Raw genomic sequence first — 13937 nt, 5'->3', positions numbered from 1 at the left:
AGTCTTCCTAAAAGGGTTAATGGTATCCAAATACTCAACACAAACAATATTAACAACAAGGGGAAAGGGAATGCACGCCAAAATAGTGAAATGGGTTAAAGAATATTTAGATAAGTTAGACGTATTCAAGTGGGCTGGACCTGATTAAATTCATCCTAGAGTACTTAAGGAACTAGTTGAATCAATCTCTGAACCGTTAGCAATTCTCTTTGAGAATTCATGGCGAACAGGTGAGGTCTGGAGAGGACTGGAGAAGGGCAAACATGGTAGCTATTTTTAAGAAGGGGAACAAAGATGACCCAGGGAATTATAGACCAGTCACCCTAAGTTGATACCTGGAAAGATTTTGGAACAAATTATTATGCAATCAATTTGTAAGCACCTAGAGGAAAATAGGATTATAAGGAATAGCCAGCATGATTTTGTCAAGAACAAATCATGCCACACCTACCTAATTTCCTTCTTTGGCAGGGTTACTGGCTTTGTTGATGGGGGGGAGAAGTAGAAGATGTGCTACATCTTGATTTTTAGCAAGGCTTTTGTCACAGTCCCACTTGATGTTCTCATAAGCAAACTAGGGAATATGGTGTAGATGAAATTACTATAAGGTTGCACAGCTGGTTGAGAGACCATACTCAGAGTGGTTATCAATGGTTTGCTGTCAAACGGAGAGGGTGAATCTAGCAGGGTTCCACAGGGATCAGTCCTGGCTCTGGTATTAGTCAGTATTTTCATTAATGACTTGGATAATTGAGTGGAGAGTATGCTTATAAAATCTGCAGATGACACCAAGCTGTGGGGATTGCAAGCATTTAGGAGGACAGGATTAGAATTCAAAACCACCTTGATAAATTCAAGAATTGCTCTGAAATTTACAAGATTAAATTTAGTAAAGACAAGTACAAAGAACTACAGTTAAGGAGGAGAAATCAAATGCGCAACTACAAAATGCAGAGTAACTTGCTAGGCAATAGAACTACTGAAAAATATGAGTGTTACAGTGGATCACAAATTGAATAGGAGTCAACAAATTAGGAGTTGCAAAATATCATTCTGAAGTGCTAATAACATTCTGAAGTGTATTAACCACAGTGTCATATGTATGACATGGGAGGTAATTGTCCCTTTCTGTTTGGCACTGATGAGGCCTCAGCAGGAATACCGTGTCCAGTTCTGGGCACCACACTTTAGGCAAGATGTGAACAAATTGGAGAGAGTCCAGAGGAGAGCAACAAAAAATGATAAAAAGTTTAGAAAACCTGATCTGTGAAGAAAGGTTAAAAAAGCTGGGCATGTTAGTCTTGAGAAAAGACAACTGAAGGAGGACCTGATAAGTCTTCAAATATGTTTAGGGCTGTTGTAAAGAGGATGGTGATCAATTGTTTTTCACGTCCACTGAAGGCAGGACAAGAAGTAATGGGCTTAATCTGCAGCAAGGGAGATTTAGGTTAGATATTAGGAAAAAAAACTATCTAACTATAAGGGTAGTTATGTACTGGACTAGGCTTCCAAAGGAGGTTGTGGAATCCCCATCACTAGAGGTTTTTAAGAAGAGGTTGGACAAACACCAATGAGGGATGGTCTAGGTGTACTCGGTCCTGCCTCAGCGCAGGGGGCTCAACTTGATAACTAACTTCTCAAGGTCCTTTCCAGCCCTACATTTCTATTATTCTGTGTTGCAATGCCCCCCCTCCCAAAAAAAAGACTTTTTCCTCTGAGAACCTCTGGTACCCCCATGCTTTGGAGCAGGATCTTGAACTTTGGCACAGGGGTGGCCTTTGCGTTAGGAAATATGCCTTTTGCTGTCTCCGTGAAAATCCACTCAAATTTGGCTAAGTTATAAGCTTTGAAATGTTTCAATTCCCATGTGCTCATAGAGAAGACTTCAGAGTTCAGAGATTTTAGCTGCCTAAGATTCCGTCTTCATTGAGCATGCTCAAGACCCGCACAGTTCCTCCATGTGGCTAGGGAAAAGAAAGAAGTGGATTGGGACAAGAAGACTGGGAATGATGAGGAGAAAGAAACTTGACTGAAAGCCAAGGACGGGGCAGGGAGTGGGAAACGGGACTGGGACATGCAATGCAAAACTTCAGCTACTTTTGATGATGTGAAAAAGATGTCTCATTCGCTTATTTTATTTCTTCACAGAGCCTGGCTTTCCAGAAGCTCAGTATGGAATCCAGACTGGTGGGTAGCAGTACCTGCAAAGACCCTGGGTCATGTCCTCCTGGACGCTCTTTTCTAGCACAGCAACGACATGTCACCAATGCCAGACGGAATCTCTCTATTAAAGTACCTAATGCAACATCGGATTAAACCACAAAGGAAACGTTTACACTAAAGTGTCCTTAAAATATTTTGTGGCTTCCATTGTAACTACCTGACCGAGGAAGAGGTTGTGATGCTGGGCTTCAGCTATTTTAACATCAAAACTTATTGAATACACAATGGTAAATTAATTTGGTGAATGGTTTCTAAAAATCATCAGCACACGTAGTCTACGAAAGACTGTTGCGCCAGCAACCTTTTCTAAAAAGCAGCACTTAGATGGAAGTAGATTTGAATAACTGAAGTATGTGTTTACAAGCACAGCTTTAAAGGTTTATATTTGTCTTCATAGTATATTGTATATAAATACAAAAAATTGGCAATATATATTATATTTAATATTTTTAGTCTGGAATTGACTGATTTTTTTTAGCAGAAGAACAATTTTTGGAAAACATCATAAAATTGATAACACTAGGTATATTTGCTGGATCTTTATAACATAAAGAAAAATCAGTCCTTTGGCTAGAAGAGTCCATAGTTTTAAAATGATGCATTTGTGAATCAAGAGAATTTTGGCATTCCAAAACTGTTTAGTGACTTCAGGACTTAACTTTTAAGACAGAAAATATATCACTATCTCAATCAAGAAGCAGAAAGTTTCAATCTACTTAAAATGGTAACTACTTAATTTGTTTAAATTTGTGTATATACTTCTTAAGGAAAACCTGTCTTTAACGTGCTGAATTCACTAAAGCCAAAAAGTCTGTCTGTTTGAATTAATATAGTAGTCAATAATGTTTTTTAAAAAAACAACACTTTTAAAATGTAGTTGTATTATATAATTTTTATTACAGTCTTTGGGAGGGGGGAAATCCCTAATATTTATTCAGTTCAGTTAAACAGCTTTGCGCATAAAAATCACTCTTTCATTCCTCAGGTTTTTATATATTTTCTTTAATTACTGTGAACTAATCACATCAAGCAGACAGGCTAATGGAGAGATCTTTGCGCATGGTTAGTAACATAGATTGTTTGGCATGGAAAAGATAAAGGTACAAGACATCCGGTATCCCAGACCTCGGAAGATGAACATAGCTAGATGGATTGGTGTGAAATTTATCTGTATCATTAAATTTATTAAATGTAATTTGGGATATTGCAGATTATGTACTATCTGTATTTTATGACTTCTAAACCAAACTTTGTACTTTGGGATAATTTAAGCATTATACCCAGATGTATAGACACTCTTTCCTTAAACCTGTTTATTAGATCATTTTAACAGTAACTTTAATAAAAATTTGTTTCACACCTATCCATACAGCACTTCAGTTGACATTTATTTACAACATGGCTATTTTCACATCAAAAACTTATAAAAAAGCACCTTTAAAAAAGATTTTTTGAATTTTCCATGATCTTTATAAACTGACTAGACCAGTCTGTCACATCAATAGTAAAATAACACAGTGAATAAAGTCACAGCAGACTTAAAAGAAACCTAATCTAGCAAACTAAGCTAAATATGTGAGGCTACCATACCTATAGTATAGTAAACATCACATGCTTGGATTAAAAGAATGTGTGTATCTTTTCAATATTAAAGCCATATTAATTTGAAAGCTGGACTCAATTTTGCTTGCAAAATTCAAAATTAGGTCTTTTTGAGTTTGTAATGAAATATGAATTTTGAGTAGCTTTGCATTTCATTAGATACTTCACAAGCCTCTAAATAAGGCTTATCTTTTGATCTCTTGCTGTCCTAAGGTCCTGATCATTCTGGAAATGGACCTCCTGCATGATTCCACAGGAAAAGTCTGTCCACTCGTTCAGTTTGTGTTTCTTTAAAAAAGTGTTTTGCTCTCTTTACAGTATTATAAATATCAGCATTCAATTTGATTTCCTCCTAAAATGTTTATCAATAGAGAGAGCTGAAATCTAACCGTATACTAAACTTATTTGTAATAAATATTCTAATTGAATTATTGATATTTTGTCTTTCAAGTTCTGTCCTGCAGAATTCTGTGCTTCTGTTGATGTCTCTTAGTGATGCATTGATATTGCTGGATTGTGTTTTTGTATGTTTCTAAGCTTTGATTGCCTACTATTTGATTGAAATGGGTGGGTGGGTGGGAAGGCAACTTTTGCAGATGTCTTAGCATGACTCTTACGTTTAAAAGGTTTGGTATTTTAGTATGTTCTTTGTGAAATGTGGAACAGAATTATCACTAATATCATTGAATAGGTGTTTTTCCCTGTAAATGCGATTTCACAAACACGGTAATTCTTCGGCTTCCTTTTGAAAGCAATCATCTAGAATATAATCCTAATGGATTCTGTCATATGTTATCACATTAGTGTTGCAGTGTCAATATCGAAAGTCAGGTGCTAGTAGGAATAGAACCCTTTCACCAACCCTTCTCAAAACTGCAGACACCAGTTCCAAAGAACTTGAATGAGGAATATGATCCCTTTTACTTAGGCCTAGTCTTCACTTACCGGCTGGTCCGGCGGCACGCCATCGATGTTCTGGGATCGATTTATCGCGTCTGGTTAAGACGCGATAAATCGATCCCGGATCGATCCCGGAAGTGCTCACAGTCGGCGCCGGTACTCCAGCTCGCCGAGAGGAGTACGCGGCATCGACGGGGGGAGACTTCCTGCCGCGTCTGGACTGCGGTAAGTTCGGACTAAGGTACTTCGAATTCAGCTACGTTATTAACGTAGCTGAATTTGCGTACCTTAGTCCGATTTGGGGACTTAGTGGGGACCAGGCCTTAGCTGAGGCTGTGTCAGCTAAGTAGCAGTAAGCATTTTAGTGGTTACTCAAGGACAGCTTGGATCTTCAGAGAAGGATTATCTGTATGAGGTGTTTCTGGGATGGCCATCACTATGTATTTAGCAGTCAGATGAAATTTTACTTAGAATTATTGGAACTGGTAAAGCAGTATGTCACTTCTTTACTATCTGTTCAGGACTAGTTAGAAGTTGTAAAAGAACTATTTTCACAAGTCTGGTTAAATTTGGACCTCCACCTGCGAGTGAGGAATTGATCAACAGACCTCAGTATTTGATCACGAGCCATTAAGCTACTATTCATTTCCACTTGTTTTAAGGTGGTATAATAAAAAATGCAGTAGGATTAACCTTTATATTGAGCATGTTTTGAGAATCTTTATTGATGGCACGCTCTTTAGAAAAGTGTTGAATTATTTAGCTACAAATTACTGAGCTATGTACAATTGGTATTGTTTCCCAGATTTACTTAGTGTGGACAATTGGGGTGATCCAGAGACTAGGGCTATTGGCTGTCTCGTGATAAATCTAATTTATGTTGTGTCCAGATGTCACCACTATAAATGCACACAGATTATTAAATGAGATAATTGACTCCTGCTGTATTTCTCCAGTACAGCTAATAATGTTGGAAAGAAGTAACTTTCTAATAAAGCTGGTAATATAGATCCAATGATGAAAGAAAAAATCCCCTTTGCACCCTATGTTGTAAATTACTAGAGCGTTGTTTCATGGATGGTTTTGGGGATAGAGATTTCACTTGGTGTGAGACCATTTAATTTGTAATAAGATATTCGTATGGGATTAACTCTGCCCCTTTGGTTGAAATATGGGTGTTCTGGTGGTTCCCATTAATAATTCTAATTTTGGATTATTAGATTTCTGTCATTCCTAGGTATATCAGGCAGCTTTAATACACCTATATTTTAAGAGCTTAAGATACATTCAGTGAAATTAATGAAAATTTCACCTAATATTGGTTTTTTTCTTAACGAGAAATATGCAAAAGTATTCTGTTTTCTATCATAAGCATTTACTTGGTGACAACTAGTAGAAGCAATACTAATGTTTTATTAAGCAGTCATAGATTAGGAATTTTTTTAAATAACAAATGCTACTTAGTTAATGATGTCTAATAAAGTAACTTTCCCAAACCTTTTACTTTTGTTTCCACTCGTTCTGCCAGGTTTGAGGTTTACTGTGTATCAATGTCTAAATTTTCTGTTTTTAAAACAAACGTAAAGACTGTGTTATCACATAGAACTGGAAAAAAATTGCACTAATTTTTAAACTCTGGTTTTATTCTTTCTCTGGAAAATATTATTTTATATTCACATAAAGATTTTTAAAATGAATTCAGTGGTCTCTTTATTTTAAGTACTGCATTTAGTAGTCCTTATACCATAAATTCTTTGTGATAGGAGCCGTGTCTATCCCTTAGTTTGTACGGTGTCCTGATCAGCACCTTTGGGTGCTGTCATAATTACTGTGCCTAAAATGTAGCTTACAAGCTATAGATTTGTTTAAATCAACCTCGAGCTTCTCGTTCTTGCCATCAAAGTCCTGCATAACTTAATTCCTCCCACCTTTCTGCTCTTGTTTCCATTTAAGCTACATTACTAACTTTTCTTCAAGTGATTGTCCATTTGTATTCCACTTTTTTAGCAGTGCACTTGCACCTCATGCACGTGAGATTGGATTATTTTGTCCATTTGGGATTGCATCTACACCCCACATGCCCTCTGGTGTTTTGTAGCCCAGGGTATAAAGGGCAGACCGGCCACAACTGCCCATCACTTCTCCTTGCCTCCTGGTGGCAGTGAGACGGAACTCTTTCAGCATCCATGTCTTTCTACAAGTGTTCTCTAGTTTTGAGTTTAGTATTCCTTAGTACGGTATTCCTTTTTTATTTGTGTGTTGGCAAATTAAAAATAAAAAGACAAGATCTCCAGCTTCAGGAGTGCATGGGTACTGGACCCCGCAGTCCCCAAACCATGGCAGAGTCTAAATCCCTCCTGCAAGGCAGCTGTTCATCTCAGTGATGGAGAATCAAAATGCTGCTTCTGCCTCAATGAAGCATATATAGCACTTAAGTGCTTAGTTTATTGCCTTTTTTAAAAAAGGACACAAAGTGAGGGAATCCTTCCAAAAAACGTTTTTTCTTGTGAAAAGATCTCTGAATGCATCTTCTGTGCCATACGAGGAAGAAACTGGACCAGATCGTGTCTGCTACTGCTTCTGTTAGCCCCAGGACCACCACAAGCTCCAGACCTTATATGTTTATGGAATTGTCAAGAACCTCCAAACCCTTCTCAATGCAATCTTCTGAGGAGAGAGGGAGGGAAGAGCACTGCTCAGAGTGATAAGAAATGAACCTCTCTCTTACTGGCACCAACTAGAATGGCAGGCATTTTGAGGCCCAGATCAGGTACTGCTGACTGACACCTGAGCACTGATTGGTCACCAGACACCAGCCCGTCAGGAGCCAATGTGCACCTCTTTCTATACTAGCACCAAATATTGGAGTGCTCTGTGCCCTCATCCACTACAACCAGCCAATGTTGAGGGAAACACTCCTAGAACTGACTTTCTTGGTACCAGGAAGATTCACGGTATTGCGTGACTTGGAAGTAACCAAACAACCAGAGTCATCATTGCTGGGTGTTGTAAAGAAATTCCTAGTACCAGTGCCATCTGCCTGTATCAGCCACCTCAGTTCCTGCACGGGACACTTCAGGATCCTCTACAACGCCAAGAAGGATGGCTCAGCCTATGGAGGAAATGTATTTTCTCCTCCTCTGCATCATAGCAAAGTGGAGACATGTTGCCCATATACTTACCACACTCTCCTGGCTATGAGCCAAATTACTCCAACAGTGAGTCCAGAGGATACTTTTTCAGAAGGGGACATCAGGAGATGTGTGACGAGCCCCTCTCCTGTTAATTTCCGTGGCCAACAATACCAAACCTGTCCAATTCATTCATGGCCATTGGGGGCCCTTTGGGGGATGCCACCAAGAAGAAAGACTTCAGCAGGTACTCCTGCCTCCACAAAGTGGGTCTCCTTGACCTCTTGGAACCTCAAAAAGGTTAGCTGGTCCACCATACTTCTCAACGTTGGGACTAGGACACAGAGCAGGATGATGGTGGCTGTCCACCTTATACCAGTGGCAGTATCATTTGATGAGGCCATCACCCCAGCTTTTCCAACCCAGTCAGATGACTGCCAGATCCTCCAAAAGCTTTTCCGGTGACCAGTACCCTGAAATTCCAGTAGGCATAGTGCAGGAGAAGTTACACAAATTTGTCAACATTGTGCAGTCCCCAGAAGCACCTGCCACCTTTAGTGACTCCAGTAGTATGTATTCTAGATTACTTGCTAGCTCTCAAGTGTTTTTGACTCTCTAGCTCTATAAGAGTCCATTTGGAAGCTATTTCCTCTCATCATCCAACCAAAAGTCACGCCCAATGGTTCCTAGATTTCTCAAAGGCCTCATTCATGTCTTTCCAGTAGTCTGAGACTTCACCCATCTGAGACCTCAGTGTAGTATTATCACATGACAGGGCCCTGCCCTTGAACCTTTAGCAATCTATTCTTTGTACCACCTTTTTGTGAAGACAGCTTTTTGAGGGCATGTCTACACTTACAGCATTGTAGCAGCGCAGCTGTACTGGTGCAACTACACCACTTCATTGTGTGTGGTGAAGACGCATTATGCCAACAGGAGAGAGCTCTCCCATTGGCATGAAAAAACCCACCCCCGCAGAAGGTCTCTCCCCAACCTAGCGCTGTGAGTGACGTAAGTTTTGCTGACACAAGTGGTAGTGTAGACATAGACCTAGTGCCTAAGAAAGAATAGGAGAGATCGAAACCTCCATGGCAGGACCCTGCCCCTACCTCTCCCCCTCCCCCTCCCCCCCCCCCCATATACAGCATTCTAAAAGGACAAGATGACATTAAGCCCTCACTCAAAATTCTTACCTAAAGCTGTCTCCGGATTTCACCTGAATCAAGTGATCCTCCTGCCAGTTATTTTCCCCAAGCCTTATACTAGTCAACGGGAAGCCAGACTCCAAACCTTGGATGTTATCAGGACTCTCGCCCACTATTTGTCTTGAATGAGACCATTCAGAAATTCTCCTAAACTGTTTCTGGCCTCTGCTACCAGCATGAAAGGTCAGCCTGTGTTCTCTCAAAGACTGTCTAAAGGGGTTTCAGACTGCAGTAGAACTTGCATACGCTAGCATAGACGGACCCACATACGCAAATTAAGGCCTATTCCACCAGAGCTCAGGCAGCCTTAGCAGCTTATCTAAGAGGCATTCCAGTCTCAGAGATTTGAAGAGCAGCTGTCTGGACTTCAGTTCACACCTTCACTCAACATGACTCCTTGGTGGAGGGCTCCAGATCCAATGTGCACTTTTGGCAGTCATTTTACAGTTATTGTTTCAGAAGCCTTGGAGTAACCACCTCCAGGACCTGAACACTGCTTGTTCTGAGGTAGTCTTAAGTATAGCTGGTGATAGCATGCCAGCTATTCTATACAATAGAGTAACAAATGCTCAGTACATAAGTATAACATGTTTTACTGGCATTGTTAGCTGCTGTTGAAATGCTGGGCTGAAATACAACAGCTATTTACCATGTGTGTGACCTCAAAAAAGTTTTTAAAAAATAAAATACAGTGGATGTGTTTTAATGCGGGGTATTTGAGAGAGGCAGGATGCAGCTACCTAAAAACAATTGGTCAGGAGAATGGGGCTAGCCCACCTACCTGCTAACAACTAAAACTCTTTCATGTATTTTCTCTATATCTTTACACAGTAACAAAGTGTTTTGGCTTTAGTATGCCTGTTACTGACACCTACCTGATCCAACATGCTCAGCGTTTATTACAATGCATGCAAATTATTTGCCTGTATTCATTCCCCCGTTTCTTACTTATTTACCATCCTCACCCATAGGTTTGACATTAGGTCAAAAAGCAGCAGTGTGTCTAGCCTCATTATCCGCCCTCAGGATTTGATAAAGACTCCACTCGTGTATAGCCTTAGCAGTCTCTTCTGTGGCTGCAGATTTTTTTTTCCAGCTTTTTCTGAGACTAAAAATAAAAAAGGTAGAGATAATATGGCTTCCTCCACCCTTGAATCGTTCTTCTTCAATGTCACTGACCCAGGGGCGGCTCTAGGCACCAGCAAAGCAAGCAGGTGCTTGGGGCAGCCCATTTGCAGGGGCGGCAGGGAGCCAGCATGGGAGCTGAGAACCAACAGGGGACCCTGTGAGCTGTAGTTCCTTGGTTAGCTCCCTGCCTATAGAGCCAGCCCTGCAGCAGGGAAAGAACTACATTTCCCAGCATTCCCTTGGCCACTACCAACAGGAAAGGGGGGGAGGGAGTGAGGAAGCTGAGACCTCATGCTGCAGCCTGATATGAATGGAGAGCTGCACTGTGAGTAGGGATACCATATTTTAACATTCAAAAAATAGGACACTCCACGGGAAGGGTAGCCCCACCCTGCCACCATCCACTCCCTCTGACTGCCCCCCACAGAAACCCCAACCCATCCAACCCCCCTGTCCCCTGATCACCCCCGGCCGGGACCCCTGCCCCAACTGCTCCCCAGGACCTCACCCCCTATCTAAGCTCCACTGGTCCTTGTCCCCCGATTTCCCCCTTCCAGGACCCCACCCCCTATCTAAGCCTCCCTTCTCCTTGTCCCCAACTGCCCCCTCCTAAAGCCCTCCCCCCAAGTTCGCCCCTAAGACCCTACCCCCTACCTGTCCCCTGACAAACCCCTGGGTCTCCCATGCCTATCCAACCGCTGCCTGTCCCCTGACTGTCCCCCCCCCCGAACTCCTGACCCATCTAACCCCCCCTGCTCCCTGTCCCTTGACTGCCCCCCTGGAACCTCCTACCCCTTCTCCAACCCCCCAGCCCCCTTACCGTGCCACTCAGACCAGCATGTCTGGCTTCGTGCAGCGCCAGACACGCTGCTGTATACGTGCTGCCGTGCTCCCCTGTGGAGCCACAGCCCCCGCCCCGCCGAGCACCTGCCTTCCAGATTTGAACACCTCAAAATTCAGGAGTGCTCAAGCTCAGTTTGGGCAGCTGTTACTTCATTTCTCCCAAATCAAATATACTGATCCACTGTAACTTGCTGTAGAAAAAGTAGGATAAAATTGAGCAAGAAATGCTTCCCAGTGGTTATTAGGACTGGAATGGCTATTTTCAACAGCCATTGCCTTTTGTTTGTTTGTTTAAAAGGAAGACAGTGATATTGCATTGGCAAATTCCCCATAGAGAGAAAGAGTGGAACAAAAGAATAATAAAGGCACCTCAACTTTTCCTCATTTATGGAGGACAGTCTTATAATATGCATCCAGATATCCTCCAATCACACAAGCTGAAAATTGTTCCGCTTTACTGCAGTTCTGTAACCATATGGGAACCAATCCTGTCTGTGTTCTGTGCACATCTAAAATTCCTGCTGAATGACCTGCCGTGGGAGCAAGTTACCAGTGACCCAGGGCTGCGGCAGAAGGAGGGTGCAGGTGTGGGGTGGGAGAGCCCAGGGCTGGGGCAGCAGGGTGTGTGTGGGGGGGGAGAGCCCAAGGCTGGGGCAGCAGGGGGGTGCAGGTGGGGGCGTGAGAGCCCAGGGCTGGGGCAGCAGGAGGTGTGAGTGGGGGGCAATGGGGGGAGGGTAGGGGGAGCCCAGAGCTGGGGCGGCAGGGGGTGCGGGTGTGGGGGGTGAGAGGCCAGGGCTGGGGCGGCAGGGGTTGCGGGTGGTGGGGGAGAGGCCAGGGCTGGGGTGGCAGAGGGGTGCAGCGAGGAGCCCAGGGCTGGAACGGGGGCAGCAAAATTTTTTTTGTTTGGGGCGGCAAAAAACCTAGAGCCGGCCCTGCACTGACCTCTCCTCATTGAATTACACTGGGCTAGGTTGAAATTCACGCACCATCTGTCTCCCTGGTCCCGCCCCTCTGTTGCTGATTTAGTAATATCCACTTTCATTTCCTTCTATCCCACTCATTTCTAACTCACCCTTCAGAATAGTATCTGGCAGTGGACTCGGGCCAGGGTGCCACTTAGAGAAGTACCTTAGGGTGCAGGCAGGGGGTAGCTATGGGCTGTGTGCTGGGAGGGGGTGTAGTTCAGGGTGCAGGCGAGGGTAGCTAGGGGTGTTGCTCAGGGTGCAGGCAGAGTGCTAGCTAGGGCCAGGGTTGAAAACTTTCTAATTGCATAAAACCGAACACTGTTGCCGTGCCCCACCTACATTCACTCCAGCCTCCCTCCATCGCTTGATCTCCCCCCACCCTCTCTCACTTTCACTGGGCTGGGGCAGGAGGTTGGGGTGTGGGAGGGGGTGAGGGCTCCAGCTGGGGTGTAGATTCTGGGGTGGGGCCAGAAATGAGGGGTTCAGGATGCGAAAGGGGGCTCATGGCTCAGGTAGGCGGTTGGGGGTGCAAGCTCCAGGAGGGGGCTCAGGGCTGGGGTAGGGGGTTGAGGTTGGGGTCTGGGAGGAAGTTAGGGCACAGGAGGGGGTTCTAACATGGGGCAGGGGTTTTGGGGTGCTCCCTTCCTGCCCTGGCTCTGCACTGCTCCCAGAAGCAGCTGCAGGTCCAGGCTGTAGGCTGAGGCACAGCCAGGTGACTACCCAGTGTATGCTGCCCATGCCCACAGGTGCCACCCTGGCAGCTCCTACTGGCCGCAGTTCCCGGCCAATGGGAGCTGCGAAGCTGGTGCAGGGGGTGGGTGCAGCATGCTGAGCTTCCCTGATCACCCCTGTCCCTAGGGGCTGGACATGCCAGCTGCTTCCAGGGAGCTGTGCAAACCCAGGGCAGGCAGGGATCCTGCCTTAGCCCCGCTGCGCTGCCGACCGGACTTTTAATGGCCCAGTCAGTGGTGCTGACCGGAGCCACCAGGGTCCCTTTTCGACCGGGTGTTCTGGTCGAAAACTGGATGCCTGGCAACCCTAGCTACAGGCTGTGTGCCAGGAGGCGGTGTAACTCAGGGTGCAGGAAGAGGGTAGCTAGAGCCTGTGCGTGGGGAGTGGTGTAGCTCAGGGTGCAGGCAGAGTGGTAGCTAGGGGCTCTGTGGTGGGAGTGGTGTAGCTCAGCATACAGAGAGACATGTAGTTCAGGGTGCAGGCAGGGGGAGTAGCTAGGGGCTGAGTGCTGGGAGTGGGGTAGCTCCGGATACAGAGAGGAATGTAGCTTAGGGTGCAGGTGAGGGGGGTAACAAGGGTCTGTGCATGAGGAGGGGTGTAGCTCAGGGTGCAGAGAGGGTGTACCTAGGGGATATGTGCAGAGAGGGGGTGTAGTTCAGGGTGCAGGCAGGGGGAGTAACTAGGGGCTGAGTGCTGGGAGTGGGGTAGCTCCGGATACAGAGAGGAATGTAGCTTAGGGTGCAGGTGAGGAGGGTAACAAGGGTCTGTGCATGAGGAGGGGTGTAGCTCAGGGTGCAGAGAGGGTGTACCTAGGGGATATGTGCAGAGAGGGGGTGTAGTTCAGGGTGCAGGCAGGGGGTCGCTCAGGTTGTAGGTAGGGGCTGTGTTCTGGGAGGGGTGTAGCTCAGTGTGCAGGCTGGAGGTAGCTAGGGGTGGAGCTAGGGTGCACAAAGGAGCTGTGGCCGAGGGCCCAGGGGTGCTGTTGCTGCAGGGCTGCAACTTTGCTGGACAGGGGCTGGGGTGAGGGGTGTACTCTGCCTGCCTGAATACATGATGGGCGGGGGAAGGGGATACCCTGACCTCAGTCGGCTTTGCACAGCAGTTCAGGAGGCAGGGTCCTGGTCCCAATCACCTCTGCCAGCAGCAGCTCCATGGCGGAGGTGGGGAGGGGCAGCATGGTGGCAGTGGAGCAGGGCAGTGGGGAGGAG

At 45.0% G+C, this 13937-nt stretch overlaps 1 protein-coding gene across 2 annotated transcripts in view; it reads left to right on the top strand.

Annotated features, from left to right (window-relative positions):
- HOOK1 (hook microtubule tethering protein 1) overlaps window positions 1-6422 on the top strand; it is a 59373-nt gene extending 52951 nt beyond the window's left edge. For both annotated transcript variants that reach the window (XM_054037962.1, XM_054037961.1), the window contains one exon: window positions 2149-6422. In XM_054037962.1, coding sequence (XP_053893937.1) covers window positions 2149-2316 — 168 coding nt within the window. In that variant the 3' untranslated portion in view covers window positions 2317-6422. The remainder of the gene's footprint in view (window positions 1-2148) is intronic.
- Window positions 6423-13937: the final 7515 nt, after the last annotated feature.

Source organism: Malaclemys terrapin, chromosome 8 (assembly GCF_027887155.1).
Source record: "Malaclemys terrapin pileata isolate rMalTer1 chromosome 8, rMalTer1.hap1, whole genome shotgun sequence".
NCBI classification, from domain to species: Eukaryota; Metazoa; Chordata; order Testudines; family Emydidae; genus Malaclemys; species Malaclemys terrapin.
The sequence above is the reverse complement of the archived record's forward strand: the minus strand, read 5'-3'. Positions and strand labels throughout refer to the sequence as shown.